Here is a 19,345-nt window from a genome sequence, read left to right as displayed (position 1 = left end):
ATATTTTCAGGGACCTTTCCACAATGGCTCCAAGATCTCTTTCCTGAGTGGTAAGAGCTAATTTAGACCCCATCATTTTATACGTCTAGTGGGCTCCATGGGCAGCCAACAGTATTTAATGGTGGTTATGGTTAAAAAACGTTCCAGGTGACCCCTCAGTTCTCGCACAGCTCCAGATGCCCCGCGGCGTGCTCCCTTCCCTTGCCACAGTCCGATTGCTCAAACTCATGTGAGAGCTAAGAACAGGCACCTCCAATGGGACCCCAGCACTGCTCTGCCTTCATGAAGCCAGGACGACCAGAAGTCAGAGCAGCCTGGCCCAGGATCACAGCCCAACTCCCTGAGCTAAAGGAAGAGCCACTCCCAGGGTTGGGTTTAAGGCCCACATCTGAGATGCCCTGAGTCTCTCCCCATGATGCACACAGGCCAGCTCACAACTATACCACAATGGGGGCGACATAGCTCATAAAAAACATTATTCCAGGTGTTTCCTGCATTTATTAACAATGAGCTCATTGTCCTGTTCAGAACGTGCCCTGCCATTAAGGGCCGCTCAGGACATATGCTGCAAGCATGGCCATCCCCTTGCTGGAGGTAGAAGCAGCAATGTGGGATGTGCCTCTTGCATGCACTAGTGCAAGAGACATGGAGGGTGGAACGTTTGGACACTAGGAGGTTAAGCTGCCATCTCCCCAATCCAGGCCAGGCTTCCCCGCAGCCCTGTGCTGCTGGCATCCTCCTAGTCAGTACATCTCTCGCTGAGGTCTCTGGGTACCCAAAAGACTTGGGACATCTGTGAATGAAACAACGTGAAGGAGAGTGAGGATAGAGACTGAGAAGCAAAATGAGCTAAATCATTTCAGCGATAATCCTCCTGGCAATCCCCCCTTCATATCCCTCCTACACCCCCTGCAAAGGCAAGGAGTCCTGCTCACACTCTAACCGCTTCCTCTGATAATTCCCCCTGACATCTCAGCAACTGAGGAGCACAGGGAGGCATCTGGGTGGCAGAGGAATCTCAGCTCTGAAAATACTGGACAAATCCTAAAGCAACAGCAGGGCTTTCAGAAGCATCATTTCTGATTCCCAGAGGCGGGACAATTTGACAGTGGCTCTCGGAGAGCGACAGGCCGGAGCCACAAAAGTAGACCCAGATTCAAACAGGCCAGATTTTACACTGTCTGGTCTCTGCTCTGGGCCAAAGAAGATTTAAGGTCTGGTTTTAGATTCCACCCCCCCTCCTCATAGCTAAACCATGCTGCAATACAGAGATTCCTGCTTCCATGTAACCATACATCTTATGCCTCCATCCCATTGCTTTGCCTGGGAAAATCAGTGAGTCCAGCCAATGGGCAGATTCACCTCGAACAGAAAGAAAGGATTGTAGTTTGCAAAGTCTGAAGAGAATGGCCCAAGCTGCCTTTGAATGACAGATCATGACAAATCTCCTCCTGCTCACAGGTAGACAAGCTACCTATAATTTAGGTCACAAAGAGTATCCTACTCTGAGGATGATTTTGGCCCATCCTTGTAGCGCCACATGATTCTGGGATTTCACTATTTAGAGGCCAATCATCAGTAAGAGATGGGATCCCCCACCCCCCATTTCAAGGAAGTGGATACAAATAATGAAAGATGTCCAAGGTTTGTTTGTGTCCTTGACTCTGGGGCGTGAACTCAGACTTATGCTTTCAGGCTGACCAGAGACATTGCTACCGGAATTACCCAGCTGAATGTCTGAGCAGAACCACCCATAAATGACAGTTACTCACTGGCGTATATAACCGACTCCTCTCCCATCGCTGGGTCCTCTCCAGGCTGTCCCTTGCTGCCATTGCCAGTTCTCAGGGGCTCAGGGAGGGTGGGGGCTCCTTTCTCCAGGATGCAGGTGATGATTGGGGCAGACACCAGCAGGAGCAGAACCAGGGCAGAGCGGAGAAGCCAGACACCAAGGGACATACCAGGCTCTGGGGCGTGGGAGGAAAGGCAGAGGTAGGTTTGTGTCATAGGCTATGACTAAGGCTAAGATTTTGTCACAAATATTTTTAGTAAAATTCACGGGCAGGTCAGGGGAAAAAAGAAAAATTCACAGAACTGTGACCTGTCCGTGACTTTTAATAAAAATATTGTGACATAATGGGGATCTGCAGGTCCCCAGACTGCCTGATGCAGGGCAACTGTGCAGGGATTAGGAGCTGCCTGCAGCAGCTGTTGGGCTGTGGGGTACCCCTGCCACCCGCAGTTCAGGGGCCCCTGGCGGCCTGGAGCTTGGGTGATCCCCCACCACCGCCGCCCATGAGCTTGGGGGTTCCCCCATCACCCCTGGTAGCCGAGTCCTCGGGGGTTCCCATGCAGCCCTCGGCAGCTCGGAGCTGCAGGGTACCCCACCACCCACATCATATGGGAGCTGCGGGAGTAACCAGCAATGACTTCTGTGACCTCCGTGACTAAATTGTAGGCTTAGTTATAACACCGGAAGGGATCATTGTGATCATCTTGTCTGACTTCTTATCTAAAACAGGCCACAGGATGCCCCTGAACTAATTCCTGTTTGAACAGGCAGCTGGGGGGCTGGGAGGGTGGGAATATGCTGTTCAGTGACACAGATTGATGGGGAAAATAATGTTGAGAGCATCTGCAGTTTGGCTGCATTTGGGCCCTGAAGGTTGTTGAGCAACCCCTGAGAAACGCTGGGAGCCCTCCTGTCCCACTGACATCTCAACACCCTGTGGGACCTGCCCAGCGACTCTCACCATTAGTATTCCCTTAGACATGGGGGATTGAAGCAAAAAAGAACTTTGGGCCAGGAAGTGAAGAGAATCCTGTGTCCAGCTGAAAGCACGTCAGGATTTCAGGCTGAATGAAGGCAAATGGATTCTCCAGGCCTAGAATTCAGACCCAGTATTAACTCCTGGACTGCTGAGAAAATGCGGAGAGAGACAATGGGCAGGGCCTCAGTTTTAGCTCTCAGCATCAAAGACCCAGCTCAGGCCAGTCTGGGACATCAGAGTCAGGGCTGATTCAGAGGGGAGAATGACCCCTGTTGAGTAACACATGCTGCTCTACTCCCTGCAGCACAGTACCTGCCACCCAGTGCCATATGTGTCATGGGTGAGGGTTACCTGAGCACACAACACTGGCATCTTCTGCATGGTTACAGTCATGCACTCCCCAAGGCCTAGCCCTGCATTCGGAGAGGGCAGCTTCTGTCCCTGTGCAGTTAACCTGATCCAGCCAGATAAGGTGAGATCCTCGTCCAAAGTGAGCGTCATGTGGCGCTAATGACGCCATCCCACAGCCCAGCTGCTTGCACACAACTCTGGCATCAAGAAAGTCCCAGTCATCATCACACACAGTTCCCCACTGCTGGCTCAGGAACACCTCGACTCTCCCTGCACAGCGATGTGGGCCATTCACCAGCTGGAGCTGAGCAGGCTCTGAAATAGATAAACCTACAAACACAGCATGTGAATAGAGACTCTCTTCAATTCATTTTACTACAAATGACTGAGTGATGACAGTGCCTCTATGTGAAGTCCCAAAGGGCTCAGTATGCAGCTACTGCTACTGCATCTGTAGGGCCATGTCACCCTACACTGAGAAGCAGCCACCCCTGGAGCTTATTAAGAGGGCAGGGAAACATGGCACAGACATTCAATACAAGTAAAGAGAATCCTAAGTCTGATCAAAATTGCAGGAGTGTTTTAGAGAGGCAGGAGGTAATTAAAAAGCAAACATAATCCTGCAGTCACAAAGGTTGGGTTCTTTGATCCATCCTGATAAAGCAGAGAAATGAAGGCAGCAATAAGAAATACATTTTACACCCACACCCACCCACATCAATACAACAAAAGGAAAAAGGGGGAAGTAAAGACTATTAATCAGCAATTATGAAACAAAGATAATTGATAAGGGAAGCTAAAGGTATTAATGAAACCTCTACAGCTATTAGGGTTAAGAACAATAAAAAATTTTTTTTAAATATATTGTGAAAAAATGAAATCCTAGCAAAGATATTGGCCCATTCCTTAATAGTGATGGTCAAATAGTCAGTCATAATGCAGAAAAGATAGAATGTTCTGTATTTGGAAGGATGATGTAGAGTAATAATGAAATACTTTCTATTCAATGACCAGGCAATATGTTAATCAGCAACTATTGAAGCTTTCAGATCTGGAGAACCAGATAACTTACCCCTAAGAGTATTAAAATAATTGGCTGAGGTATTCTTTGAGCCATTGATTTTGATATTTAACAAATTCTGGAACACTGGGCAAGTCCCAGAGAACTTGGAAAAGATTAATGTGCCAATATTTAAAAAAAGTGAAAGGGATCTCCTGGGAAATTATAAGTAGGATATCCTGACATCAATCCTAGCAAAATAATGGAAAGGAGGCTATCAGTAAGGCTTTACGGAAAATAGATCTTAACGGGTTGCCATTGTTTTCTGATGCGATCACAGCTCTGTTGGATAAGGGTAGCTGTGTTGACATTCTATACTCAGCGCCACATTCTGAGCTGTGTCTTTGAAAAGCTCAGCATACAACGCACAGCTCAAGGTGGGGGTTACGGTGGCTTTAAACCACCTTTGTGCCTGCCCCATTCTGGGCTACTTTGGGGGCTGAAGAGACCCCTGGCATAACTTGGATAGTTGTGGGCCTTATGTGGGTCATGGCAGCCTCCAGGGGGCTGCCCTGTGGGCTGCAGCATTGACAGAATGTCAGTAGCGCTGTGTGTTGCAGCAGTCCCACCTTTGACAGCCCCGGTATGCCCCTACCCCAGGCCTTGGGAGGGGGTCCTTGGAGGAGAGCCATATGGCTGTCTTCTTCACGTCCGGTGCTGGGCCAGCACTTGGGGTTTTAGGGTCCCTTTATGTTGCTCCAGCTCTTTTACCCAGCATAAAGTCACTGGAATGGGGGGCGGAACTGGGAACTGGGAAATGTGTTTGAGGTTTGACTTAGTCCCACAAGACATTCTAGCTTAAAACACTAGCACGCTACAAAATCAATGCATTCCGTATTAAATTAAAACTGGTCTAACTGATAAGATTTCAAAAAATAATTGTTACAGGGAATCATCATCCAATGGGGTGACTGAAGTGGGGTCCTGCAGGGGCCTGTTCTGGGCCCAATGATATTCAATATTTTTTATCAATAATCTGATCTGGAGGAAATGTAAAATGACTGCTGGTGAAGATTGCAGATGACACAGCAATTGGTGGAGTGGTAGATAATGATGGGGACAGGTCAGTTATACAGACAGATCTGGATTGCTTGGTATGGAGAGGATCATTTGAACAACATGCATGTTAACACAGCCGGCTAAATCTAGGAACAAAGAATGCAGGGCACACTTGTAGGACGGGGGCCTGTCGGCTGGAATGTAGTGACTCTGCAAAAGATCTAGGGTGGGAACCAGCTGAGCATGATTTCCCAGTGTGATGTTGCAGCTGAGAGGACAAATGCCATCCTGGGATGTATAAGCAGAGGAATATCATGTAGGAGGAGGGAAGTGGTATTCGCTCTCTACATGGTGTTAGTCTGACTGGTACTACATACTGTGTCCAGTTCTCATGTCCACACTTCCAAAGATAAGATGAAAGGGCTCAGAAAAGAGCTCCGAGGATGAATCAAGGTGTGGAAAACCTGCCTTCTAGTGAAAAGACTTATGAAGCTCAGTCTGTTTAGTTTGCTCAAGAGAAGGTTAAAGGGTGACTTGATCACAGTCTCCAAGTACCACATGGGGTAGAGATTTCTGAGAGCAGAAGGTTGTTAAATCTGGCATAGGAAGGTGGAACGAGATCCAAGGGTTGGGAGCTGAATGGCAGGAATAAGCTGGGCATTTTTACCACTGAGTGGAATTAATCACTGAAACAACTGGTGGGGATTCTCCATCACTTGGTCTTACCATTGAGCCTGGGTGTCATTCTGAAACATAAGCTATAGTTCATCCAGAAGGTGTGGGCTCCCTGCAGGAGAGACTGGGAAGGATTCTATGGGATGGCTGTAATGGTCCTTTAAACTTTAAAACCTATTAATTTCTCAACTTGCCAATGAGCTAAAGAAATGGGTTAGCACCCAGAGTCCAGTAAAAGTGACAGAGGATGGCGAGCCCCCATGAGCGCAGGCTGGGTCTGCTCACCAATGAAGCCCAAGCGGTATCTCCATCCCCACAGTAACTCCGTCTGCAACAGCAGAGCATTAGGGTTCGGGCGGGCTCAGAGAGGAGAATGCTCTTTGGTGAGCTATTGGCACTAATTCCTGCAGCACAGCGCCCCCTAGGGATGACCTGGGCTAATATTACCTGAGCACACCACACCGGCAATTTCTTCATGGGTGCAGTTATGGACTCCCCAGGGCTTGGCCCTGCATTCGGTGATGTCCACCTCTGTCCCTGTGCAGTGGACATCATTCAGCCAGATGGGGTCAGAGCTTTGTCCAAACGGCGCTCTTCCTGGGGCTGACAATGCCGTCCCGCAGCCCAGCTGCCTGCACACGACTCCGGCATCACGTAGGTCCCAGCTGTGATCACACACGATTCCCCATTGCTGGTTATGAAGCACTTCGACTCTTCCTGTGCAGCGACTCTGGCTGTTCACCAGCCGGAGCTGGGACTGCTCTGAAACGGTCAAACCCACCAATGCACCACAGGCATTACCATGGAGCTGTACCGAGGCCAGAGCTAAAAGGAACAGGTGGCCACTACCTTTATGGGAGTGTTGGATGATGATTTTTTTAAAGGAAGGATGAAAAAGTGGCAATGAATGAAACTTAGAAATGATAATGTGCTGGGTAGTTGAAATGTCAATGCTAGTTTGCAGCAGCTCAGGGTCAGACCCATAGCAGAGCAGCTCTTCAAAAATTGCCTCTTTTCATTATTGTTAATGGTGCGTTTCCCATTTTTAGCCTTTGTTGGCACCTGTTTGCAAAAATCTTGGGTTCTGAATCACTTCCCATGCTGCTGTATATTAGCCAAGACGGGCAGGCATGGTGTCCCTAGCCTCTGTTTGCCAGAAGCTGGGAATGGGCAACAGGGCATGGATCACTTGGTGATTACCTGTTCTGTTCATTCCCTCTGAAGCAGTTGGCATTGGCCCCTGTCGAAAGACAGGATACTGGGCTAGATGGACCTTTGGTCTGACCCAGTATGGCTGTTCTTATATTCTTACATATGCTAATGAGGACAACAGTAATTGGATGTTGGTACGTCTCTTTATTAATTTAGAAAAACAAATTTAAAATGACTCTTGATAAAGATGATAACATGAAACTGACATATTTCCGACACGAGTGTTCTTAGCCTAAATGTTCCTCTAGGGGGCACATCACACCCATAGCCGGCTCTCTATGCCAGTTCCTCATAGCGCTTGGTTGAGGGTCTTGGTCCTGCTCTTTGTCCTGGGCCCAGCAGATCTAATCTAACCTAAAGCTCTAGAATGAGGACCAGCTTCCCCTCACAACATGGAGCTCTCTCCCCTAGGGGTAAAGCTGGATACAGAACTTGCTCAGGGGCTGTAGAGTAAACTGCCTCAGGAACTAAGAACCATCACAGACCTTAACGCCTTCCACTCTTAGTGCCAGCAGCACACCTCTGACCTGCCTTCTCCAACACAAACACAGGGCAGTGTAGCCATTCGGCTAGCACAAGGCGTTCCACCACATCAGTGATGAGGACAGGATAAGAACTACAGGTGGATGAAACTTGAAAATTCCAGTTCGCAGGACCAGACCAAATCATTTTGAAATTTCCCATGAATCGGAAATTCTGAAAAAATTCAGTTTCAGAAAATTCCCATTTTCTTATTTTGTTTTGGAATTTCAAACTTTTGTTTCAAATTCTGTTTGATGAGGTTATATTCATGCACATATTATTTGTATGTTATTTTTTGACTTGTCAGTAGTACAAGTGACTAATATGCACTACTACCACTGACAAGTCAGGATCTGACATAATAATATTCTGTTATTGTTATATTATTATATATTCTATTGCTGGACTATTTTTTATTTTTAAAATCATTAGGGGCAGCTGCTACTTAGTATTGATTAAGAATATTATCTTTTTTTTATGTCAAAGTTGTAATGAAAGACTTTGAGCTGCAGCCCTGCTCCCTGCAGTACAGCGCCCCCTAGGTCCAGCACTGACTGCGAACCAAGCCCACTAATGCCAGGCTGGGTCACTGAGACCAGCATTGACTATGAGGGGAGGCTGCCCCCTGCTGAACCACCATCACTGCAATACAGAACCCCTATCGCCATGCAGGAAATTACATACGTGAGGGTTACCTGAGCACACAACACTGGCATCTTCTTCATGAGTACAGTTATGGTCTCCCCAAAGTCTAGCTCTGCACTCGGTGAGGGAAGCTTCTGTTCCTGTGCAGTTAATCTCATCCAGCCAGATGGGGTGAGACCCTTCTCCAAACCAAGCTTTGTCTGGGACTGATAACACTGCCCCACATGCCAGCTGCCTGCACACGACTTTGGCATCATTAATATCCCAGCTGTGATTACACACGGCTCCCCATTGCTGGTCATGAAGCACCTCGACTCGGCCAGCACAGCGACTTGGGCCGTTCACCAGGCGGAGCTGGGTGTGTTCTGAAATGGTCAAACCTACAAATGCCCCAGGAGAAAAAAGACTAAACAGTAAAATTCACCCCAAGGGGATGCTTATATTTATATTTCCCCCAACCAAGTGCACTAAACCCAGGAAATTCAGTGTTAAGGTGAAACTGCAAAGAACCCTCAGCATGTTACGATCTGGGAGATCCCAGCTAAGCACCAATCAACCTTAACTCTGCCCTGCAGTGACTGGGGGGTTTGGACAGTGCTGGTCTCTCAGGTGCATATATGGCCCAGTGGGCATGTTAAAGAGCTGGGAATTCTGGGAATTCTATGGAGACAGATTGAGGGCTTGTGAAAAGCCCCTCTCAGCCCCCCAACAGTCAGCAGCACAGGGCAGAATTGAGGCTGCCTAGCTTGGCTGTGCTTGAGATGCCCGTGCCCATGGGTATGGGACCAGGAGCCCAACGAACAAGCCACATCACCAGCTGCAGGGCCCAGAGAGCCCACCCATGCTGGGAGCACCCCTACTGCCATGGGGGAAAGACCTGCCTGCATGGGACAGCCCCTCTGCAACAGGAGCTAGGAGCAGGCAGAGACCCACTGCATCAGTGGGGTGAGCTGTCAACCTCCCAGCAAAGAGCCCCCTGCTGCCATTGTCCCCCAGGTGGATGGAGGGCTGTGGGGGAGCATGTGTTGTGTCTGCGTGGTTGTGGTGTTGTGTGTGCTCCAACCCTAACCGGCGATGAATCATGGTTTCCCCTTCTCATGGGCTGGTCCTTGGCTCTGTACAATGCCCTAGAGATCACAGGGGCTGTCTGGCCCTTCATGCACCTGGCCAATGGGTGGAGGCACTGAGTACAGAGAACACAAGGCCCGCTGGACCAAAGTTGGGACACCTCAGAGCGGGATGGGGGGGCATTTGGAGTGCCCCTTGAGGGGCCTAAACATGGTTTCCCTGGAGGGAGTGCGGGATGTCCCAGGCCAGCACATGGCTGGGAAGGACCATGTGACCAGGTGGGAGCTCAGCATAGGGAGCAGGGCTGGGGTGGGGCTGTCTAGCCTGAAAGAAGAGGCCCAGAGGGGACTGTGATGCTGGGGAAAGGGACCAGAGAGGACGTGGGAAGCCCAGAAGGGGAGACTTCATTTGAGACAGCAGTTGGGAGATGTATGAGTATCCCCAGGTCACACCCAGAAGAGAAACTGAGGCCCCATAGCACCCCTCAGTGTGGCAGCTTTGTTGGACATTACAGTCACTCACCCCACTGCCAGCAGCACAACACCCCCAGCGCTGCTCTGGAGCATTGGGGTGAGAACTGACTATGGGGCGGTGGGGGGAGGGGGGGAAAGAACGCCTCCACCTCCTGCACAATAAGACAGGGGTTAATATTACCTGAGCAGTCAACACCGGCATCTTTTCTGTGGGTACAGTTCTTGCCACCCCAAGGACTAGTTCTGCATTCAGAGAGGGCAGCTTCTGTCCCTGTGCAGTTAACCTCAGCCAGCCAGATGGGGTCAGACCCTTCTCCAAACTCAGCCAGCCCTGGGGCTGATAACGCTGTCCCACAGCCCAGCTGCCTGCACACGACTCCAGCATCCTGTAAGTCCCAGCCCTCATCACACACGGTTCCCCACTGCTGGTTATGAAGCACCTCGACTCTCCCAGAACAACGACTCGAGCCATTCACCAGCCGGAGCTGAGCGTGCTCTGAAACGCTCAAACCTGCAAGTGAAATGTGGGAATAAAGACTCAGAGAGGGGAAGATTAGGTCTGAGCAATGAATGTCCTTCCTAGCATCCTCCACGCCTACGTGTCTTTACAGCGGGCTGTTCCCCGTCTCCTGGAAGCCTGGAGGCAACCAGACCTTTGCCCCTGAACCAGGGTTTAGGACGCGAGTTTCAATAGCAGAAAACCCTAACTGTATAAAAGGTAACAAATTCCTACAGCCCAGACTATTTACCCCAAGGGCTGCACAAGAAATCTGAAGATTTCCTTCTTGAGAACATACCTCCCTTTCGAAGGGCATAGGTAAGTGGCAGAAGCCCTACCCATAATGCTGTCCTTGATGGGCAAATGGGGTGTGGCTTCTGCTACATGTGGGTTGCACCAGTTGGACTGAATTTAGTTAACCCTGTGTAAAATCCCATGGAGACACTCTTATTTTGGATTTGGCCATTCTGGGGTTAGCTTCTCGCTGTCAGAACAGGGACAAAGCAGAACCAAGATAAGTGTAGACAGTCCAAGTGGCATGGTTTTCACTCCATTTGCAAACAGCACTTTAGTTAACCCAGTTCAGATTTATGCCTCAGGAACTGACTGATGCTAAAACACAGTATGAACCCAGGTCAGGACTGGAAGGGAGCTCCTGGGTCATTCAGTCGAATCCCCTGCTATTGCTGGTGTCCCCCATCATATCATCCCATTCGTAAACACGTCAAGCTCCATCTTCAAACTAGTTCGGGTGTTTGTTCCCCACTCCTCCTACTGGGGGTCTGCTCCAGAACCTCCTTCCTCTGATGGTTAGAACCCGTCTTCTAATTTCCAGCCTCAATTTATTCCTGGCCATTTTATCCCCATTTGTTCTGGTGTCAGCATTATCCGTTAGTTTCAATAGCTCTTCTTTCCCCCGACCCCTGAGGTATGTGCAGAGAACCATCAGATCCCCTGTCAGCCTGCGTTTGCTAGGCTAAACCAGCCAAGCTCTCCACTCTCCTCTAGTGGATGGGTGGATGGGTAACGGAGATCCAGAGTGACTAAATGGCTTGCCATTGTGCCATTCTGCCATTGTGCCAGAACAGGGACTTGAACCACAGCCCAGAGTCATAGAGTTTAAGGCCAGAAGGGGACACTAGATAATCTGACCTCCTGTGTATCACAGGCCATGAGCACCACCCGGCACCTGCACACTAAACCCTACAATGGAAATTGTATCATGGCCCTCGGGAGACTAGACTATTGTGTGCCACAGACAGAGACCAGGAGGGACTGAGGTGCACCAAGGCTCGAGGCCCCTGCCATGGCAGGGAATTGATTAAATGAGATACACCCAGATGATCCCGGCATATGAGCCACACCCCAAACTGCTGAGTTAGGTGAACCCCCCCATAAGGTCAGTCTGACCTGGGGAAAATTCTTTCCTGACCCCACACGTGGTGATCAGTTAGACCCTGAGCATGTGAGTCAGAACCAGCCAGCCAAGCACTGTGAGAGAGAAGCTTGGTGCCACCTCAGAGCCCTGTCCCACCCTGTCCTGTGTCCCATCTCCAGCCAAGCCCAGTCCTGATGCTTCAGAGGAAGGAGACCAAAAATCCCCCACAACCCCACCACCTCCAAAATACACCCAAACAAACCACCCAACCAAACAAAACTACATTGAGGAAACAATTCCCTTCCTGACCAGCTGAAGCCCTGAAACCGGAGATTTTAGGAACATTGCAACAGAATTGGCTTCCAGGGCTACCGAGCTCTGCTCCTCACCACCACAATCAATCCTGTCATACAATCCTACTAAAAAATTAGCCCAGCTCACTCTTAAAACAATAACTAAGTTGTTGGCCTCCACAACTGCTATTGGGAGGCTGTTCCAGAACCTGCCTCCTCTGATGGTTAAAAACCATCTTCTAATTTCCAGCCTGAATTTGTTCATGGCCAATTTATATCCATTTGCTCTTGCACCAACATTGTCCTTTATCTTCAATAGCTCTTCACCCTCTCTGGTATTTACCCCCCTGTGGTTTTACAGAGAACAATCAGATCCCCCCTCGGCCTCTTTTTCGCAAAAAGGCCAAGCTCACAAGAACATAACGGCCAGACTGGGTCAGACTAAATGTCCATCCAGCTCAGTATCCTGTCTACCGACAGTGGCCAATGCCAGGTGCCCCAGAGGGAGTGGACCTAACAGACAATGATCAAGTGATCTCTCTCCTGCCATCCATCTCCATCCTCTGACAAACAGAGTCTAGGGTCACCATTCCTTACCAGTGTTTTCCAGTGTCTTTTCGTAAGATCGCCCCTCCAAACCCTGATCATCCTAGAAACTTTTGTCTGCACCTGTTCCAGTTTGAATGAATCTTCCTTGAACATGGGTGACCAGAATCACACTCCGTATTTCAGATGAGGCCTTACGAATGCCTCATACAATGGCATTAATACTTTTCTCTCTTTACTGGAAATGCCTCGCCTGATACACCCTAGGATTGCATTTGTCTTTTTTGCAGCCTCATCACATTCGTGGCTCAGAGTCATCCCGTGACTGAGCCACACTTGCAGGTCTTTCGCCTCCTCCATTACTTCCAATTGATGAGGCCCCAGTTTGTAGTAGAAATTCTTATTATTAGACGCTTAGTGCATGACGTTGAACTTTGTACTATTGAATTTCATCCCATTTCTGTTATTCCTGTCTTCTAGGTCATCCGAATTTTTCCGTAGAATACTCTGACCTTCCTCTGTACTGATCACATCTCCTAACTGTGCCATCAGCAAATTTCATTAGTGCACTCCCACTTTTTGTGCCAAGTAATTAATAAGAATATTAAATAAGACTGATACCAAGACCGATCCTTGAGGAACTCCACTAGTAACCTCCCTCAGCCTGATAGTTCACCTTTTGGCACAACCTGTTGCCTTCTTCCCTTTATCCAGTTCCTTACACGCCTTACAATGCTTGTACCGATCCCCATCTTCCCTAATTTAACTAATAATTTCCCATGTGGTACTTTGACAAAAGCTTTATTGAAAGTCCAAGTATATTAGATGTACTGCACTTCCCTTATCTAAAAAATCAGATATTGTTTCAAAGAAGGAAATTGGGTTAGTCTGGCACAATCTACTTTTGGTAAACCCCGATTGCATTACAGCCCCTTTTCCATTTACCTCAGTGAATTTAAATATTCTTTCCTTTGCAATTTCTTCTAAAACCTTTCCTACTATCGAGGTCAGATTAATAGGTCTGCAATTGTCTGGATCACTTTTTTCCCCGCTTTCTTAAATATAGTTTAGAAGGCCAGTGAGGATAATTGGCAGCACGTGACTTCCAGAAGAGGAAAGAGTACCAGAAATGTCCATGTACCAGTACCACAGATACAGGTGAGCAACCGTTTTCATGTTCTCTCTGCAGGTACTAGTGCAGAGAGTGGAGTGGATGATACATCTGAGGGAACAGAGCAGAAGGAGACTCCACTGATTGGAAGGCATGAGATGCACTGTCCTAGGGATGGGGGTTCCACGATCACCACTCCCAAGAGGAGGAGGAGGAGGGTGGTGGTGGTCGGGGACTCTCTCCTCAGGGGGACTGAGTCATCTATCTGCCGCCCTGACTGGGAAAACCGAGAGGTGTGCTGCTTGAGAGGAGAGACTGCCGAGACTCATCAAGCCCTCAGATCGCTACCCCTTCCTGCTTCTCCACGTGGGCACGAATGATACTGCCAAGAATGACCTTGAGCGTATCACTGCAGACTACATGGCTCTCGGAAGAAGGATAAAGGAGTTTGAGGTGCAAGTGGTGTTCTCGTCTATCCTCCCTGTGGCAGGAAAAGACCAGGGTAGAGACCGTAAAAACGTGGAAATCAACGAATGGCTACGCAGATGGTGTCGGAGAGAAGGGTTTGGATTCTTTGACCATGGGATGGTCTTCCAAGAAGAAGGATTGCTAGGCAGAGACGGGCTCCACCTCACGAAGAGAGGGAAGAGCATCTCTGCAAGCAGGCTGGCTAACCTAGTGAGGAGGGTTTTAAACTAGGTTCACCGGGGGAAGGAGACCAAAGCCCCGAGGTAAATGGAGAAGAGGGATATCGGGAGAAAGCACAAGTACATGAGTGCAAGAGGGGAGGGCTCCAGCCCCATACTGGGACACCAGGACGATCAGTGAGTTATCTTACATGCCTATACACAAAGGCAAGAAGCCTGGGGAATAAGCAGGGAGAACTAGAAGTCCTGGTACAGTCAGGGAATTATGATGTAATTGGAATAACAGAGACTTGGTGGGATAACTCACATGACTGGAGTACTGTCATGGATGGATATAAACTGTTCAGGAAGGATAGGCAGGGCAGAAAAGGTGGGGGAGTTGTGTTGTATGTAAGAGAGCAGTATGACTGCTCAGAGCTCCAGTATGAAACTGCAGAAAAACCTGAGAGTCTCTGGATTAAATTTAGAAGTATGAACAACAAGGGTGATGTCGTGGTGGGAGTCTGCTACAGACCACCAGATCAGGGGGATGAGGTGGACGAGGCTTTCTTCCAGCAACTAACAGAAGTTGCTAGATCACAGGCCCTGGTTCTCATGGGTGACTTTAATCACCCTGATATCTGCTGGGAGAGCAATACAGCGGTGCACAGACAATCCAGGAAGTTTCTGAAAAGTGTAGGGGACAATTTCCTGGTGCAAGTGCTGGAGGAACCAACTAGGGGAATAGCTCTTCTTGACCTGCTGCTCACAAACAGGGAAGAAATAGTGGATGGGAACCTGGGAGGCAGTGACCATGAGATGGTCGAGTTCAGGATCCTGATACAAAGAAGGAAGGAGAGCAGTAGAACAGAGACCCTGGACTTCAGAAAAGCAGACTTCGACTCCCTCAGGGAACTGATGGGCAAGGTCCCCTGGGAGAATAACATGATGGGGAAAGGAGTCGAGGAAAGCTGGCTGTATTTTAAAGAATCCTTATTGAGGTTGCAGGAACAAACCATCCCGATGTGTAGGAAGAAAAGTAAATATGGCAGGAGACCAGCTTGGCTTAACAGTGAAATCCTTGCTCGTCTTAAACACAAAAAAAACAGCTTACAAGAAGTGGAAGATTGGACAAATAACCAGGGAGGAGTATAAAAGTATTGCTCAGGCATGCAGGTGTGAAATTAGGAAGGCCAAATCACACTTGGAGTTGCAGCTAGCTGGAGATGTTAGGAGTAACAAGAAGGGTTTCTTCAGGTATGTTAGCAACAAGAAGAAAGTCAAGGAAAGTGTGGGCCCCTTGCTGAATGAGGGAGGGAACCTAGTGACAGAGGATGTGGAGAAAGCTAGTGTACTCAATGCTTTTTTTGCCCCTGCCTTCACAGACAAGGTCAGCTCCCAGACAGCTTCACTCAGCAGCACGGTATGGGGAGGAGGTGACCAGCTCTCTGTGGAGAAAGAAGTAGTTCAGGACTATTTAGAAAAGCTGGACAAGCACAAGTCCATGGCGCAGGATGCGCTGCATCCGAGGGTGCTAAAGGAGTTGGCTGATGAGATTGCAGAGCCATTGGCCATTATCTTTGAAAAATCATGGTGATCGGGGGAGGTCCCTCCCGGATGACTGGAAAAAAGCTAATGTAGTGCCCATCTTTAAAAAAGGGAAGAAGGAAGATCCAGGGAACTACAGGCCAGTCAGTCTCACCTCAGTCCCTGGAAAAATCATGGAACAGGTCCTCAAGGAATCAATTCTGAACCACTTAAAGGAGGGGAAAGTGATCAGGAACAGTCAGCATGGATTCACCAAGGGCAAGTCATGCCTGACTAACCTAATTGCCTTCTATGATGAGATAACCGGCTCTGTGGATGAGGGGAAAGCAGTGGATGTGCTATTTCTGGACTTTAGCAAAGCTTTTGATACAGTCTCCCACAGTATTCTTGCCAGCAAGTTAAAGAAGTGTGGGCTGGATGAATGGATGGTAAGGTGGATAGAAAACTGGCTAGATGGTCGGGCTCAACGGGTAGTGATCAATGGTTCCATGTCTAGTTGGCAGCCGGTATCAAGTGGAGTGCCCCAAGGGTCGGTGCTGGGGCTGGTTTTGTTCAATATCTTCATTAACGATCTGGAGGATGGTGTGGACTGCACCCTTAGCAAGTTTGCAGATGACACTAAACTGGGAGGAGTGGTTGATACGCTGGAGGGTAGGGATAGGATACAGAGGGACCTAGACAAATTAGAGGATTGGGCCAAAAGAAATATGATGAGGTTCAACAAGGACAAGTGCAGATTCCTGCATTTAGGACGGAAGAATCCCATGCCCTGCTATAGACTAGGGACCGAATGGCTGGGCAGCAGTTCTGCAGAAAGGGACCTAGGGGTTACGGTGGACGACAAGCTGAATATGAGTCAACAGTGTGCCCTTGTTGCCAAGAAGGCTAATGGCATTTTGGGTTGTATAAGTAGGGGCATTTCCAGCAGATTGAGGGATGTGATCATTCCCCTCTATTCAGCACTGGTGAGGCCTCATTTGGAATATTGTATCCAGTTTTGGGCCCCACACTACAAGAAGGATGTGGATAAATTGGAGAGAGTCCAGTGGAGGGCAACAAAAATGATTAGGGGGCTGGAGCACATGACTTATGAGGAGAGGCTGAGGGAACTGGGATTGTTTAGCCTGTAGAAGAGAAGAATGAGGGGGGATTTGATAGCTACTTTCAACTACCTGAAAGGGGGTTCCAAAGAGGATGGATCTAGACTGTTCTCAGTGGTAGAAGATGACGGAACAAGGAGTAATGGTCTCAAGCTGCAGAGGGGGAGGTTTAGGTTGGACATTAGGAAAAACTTTTTCTCTCGGAGAGTGGTGAAACACTGGAATGGGTTACCTAGGGAGGTGGTGGGATCTCCTTCCTTAGAGGTTTTTAAGGTCAGGCTTGACAAAGCCCTGGCTGGGATGATTTAGTTGGGGATTGGTCCTGCTTTGAGCAGGGGGTTGGACTAGATGACCTCCTGAGGTCCCTTCCAACCCTGAGATTCTATGATTCTATGATAGTTACGACAGTAGCTATTCTCCAGTCATATGGTACTGTCCCTGAATACATAGATTTATTAAAAATCATTGCTAGTGGACTAGCAATCTCATGTACCAGTTCTTTCAGTATTCTGGGATGCATATTAGCTGGCCTTTCCAATTTGGATGCGTTAAGCACTTTTAAATTTTTCTTCCACCTTAGATGTGGTAATTTCTGTGTGTATATCCTGCCTTCATGCCCTTGTATCATATCATCCTTATTGAAAACTGAGGCAAAGTATTCATTTAGTTTTTGGGACGTACCTAGATTAGTTTTGATCTCCTCTCTATCCACCCTGCATTGCAACCCAACCTCATCCTTTCTTATCCTCTAGAGACCTACCCACTGGGACATCCTTTGTCTCAGGAAATTCCTAACTTTGAACACATCCTTGCTCAGGAGATTTGGGATTACAGAACTCTACCATCACCAGGCAGTAAAAAGTCTATTTATTTAATCAGATTGTGGGTGTAATTTTCAAAATCCCATGGGATTTAGGCTCCTACAGCCCAAAGCCTATGGGTCCTAGGCTCTGAACTCCCATTTAAATCTGACCCCCCCCTTTCTATCTCTTGCAGGACAGTGACCCCTAGTGCTGAAATAAGTGAGAATTCGGAGCTTCAATATCTTTGAGGATCTGGGACTAAGTCCCTTTTAAAAATGGAAATGAGGAGCCGAAGTCACTTAGAGGTTTTAAAAACTTTTCCCTGCTTCTTTTTGCTCGTGATCCTGTGAAGTGATGATGCAGCTCCTGCTGCTTCATTGTCTTTAAGAGAAGAGCTTACTTAAATCTGGGAGCCGAGGTACCTGCTCCAGGCCGTCACCTGAAATTTCCAGTACCACTCCTAGGGCCTTTGAGGGGACACACTCTCACTGGGGAGGTTTCTAGACACCAAGAGGCATGTTAAAGACAGCGAGGGAGTCTGACTGCAGAATTGTCATCCCCAAACATTCACAAATCATGAGTCGCACACACAAAAAATCATGAGATTGGCTTCAAAATCCTGATTTTTTTTAAGAGAAAAAAGAACGTGTTGGGAGCTGTCCTCTGATTTTTGAACTGCCCATGGGGTGTATGTGTGTGGGTGACAATTGGTGTTGCTCATTTTTCGTGGGAAATACAATTCTGTGCCACCGCATGCCGACATCCATGAATTTTGTGCCCCCCCGCCCACGTCTAGCCCAGCCCCACAGGAGTTCTACCCACCCAGCCGCACAACAATTCTGCACACACCCCTTTTGCCACCCAGCCCCACATCAGATCCTTCTGCAGCTGCGTGAGGAGGATTTTCTCTCCTTGCAGACTTGGAGTGGGGGCGGGGGCAGGAGCAGTTCCTGGGGATTTTACCCCCCAGTCCTTCCTGTCCCAGGCCTGGTGTTGAGGGGAGAAGGGAGCAGAACAGCCTATGCTGCCATAGCATCACTGCTATCGTTATGGGCGCTGCTATGATCTGGTTAGATAGATTATGTCTCTCAACTGCAGTGCAGACATACCCACTCCGAGCCAGTGGGCTCTCTCCTGTATCCCTGGTCCTCTCCTGCTCCATCCCAGAATTGGGGATTGAAACCCCAGAGGCCTGAATACTGCTCCCTGCTCTAACTACTAGATAACACTTCCCTCTCAGAGCTGGTGATAGAACCCACGAGTCCTGACTCCCAGGGAAATGTTACATCTAGTCTGCAAAAGTGCCAGAGGAGCAGATTCTTTAACCAGTTTTTGAAATCTCTGTGCAGCTGAACAGCAGGAGAAAAGGGCACTCACCCCCAAGCCAGCCCAGAAGGACAAGCAGCGCTGTGTTCCCGGCCCCCCAGTCCCTCGGAGCCATATCCAGAGACCTCGCTGTGAGCTGCGTGGCCCCAACAAGGAGAGCTCAGTGGGGAAGGGAAGGAGTGACTTGCTGTGGGCCAGTCTGTTGGTTTTGTTCCCAGCCTGGCCAAGGGCTGCAGCTGCTGGTTTCCTGCATGAGACACATGATGGGCCAGGCTCGTGAGCACAGGGAGGGTGTCAGGAGGCCCTCGCTCATGTGGGTGGGAGACATATGAAATGAAC

At 48.7% G+C, this 19,345-nt stretch overlaps 1 protein-coding gene across 1 annotated transcript; it reads right to left on the bottom strand.

The window, feature by feature from the left end:
* Positions 1-658: 658 nt before the first annotated feature.
* LOC123350593 (deleted in malignant brain tumors 1 protein-like) lies at positions 659-19,154 on the bottom strand. The gene is made up of 7 exons (XM_044989242.1): positions 19,058-19,154; positions 9,958-10,287; positions 8,286-8,615; positions 6,304-6,618; positions 3,123-3,452; positions 1,773-1,967; positions 659-793 (listed from the first exon to the last, which is right to left on the bottom strand). Exons 1-7 carry the CDS (start codon positions 19,119-19,121, stop codon positions 744-746), a joined length of 1,614 nt encoding a protein of 537 aa, XP_044845177.1. The 5' UTR covers positions 19,122-19,154; the 3' UTR covers positions 659-743.
* Positions 19,155-19,345: the final 191 nt, after the last annotated feature.

This window comes from Mauremys mutica, chromosome 15, assembly GCF_020497125.1.
Source record: "Mauremys mutica isolate MM-2020 ecotype Southern chromosome 15, ASM2049712v1, whole genome shotgun sequence".
NCBI lineage: Eukaryota > Metazoa > Chordata > Testudines > Geoemydidae > Mauremys > Mauremys mutica.
This window is presented reverse-complemented; position numbering and strand designations above follow the sequence as displayed.

Excerpts from the sequence above, each read along its gene's own strand:
- LOC123350593 (XM_044989242.1), bottom strand. The coding sequence starts at position 19,121 with ATGGCTCCGAGGGACTGGGGGGCCGGGAACACAGCGCTGCTTGTCCTT. Across the intron at positions 6,619-8,285 it reads TGCCAGTGTTGTGTGCTCAG|AGCAGTCCCAGCTCCGGCTG; the intron begins GTAACCCTCACG and ends TGACCGTTTCAG. Across the intron at positions 794-1,772 it reads GGAGTCGGTTATATACGCCA|ATGTCCCAAGTCTTTTGGGT; the intron begins GTGAGTAACTGT and ends TTTCATTCACAG.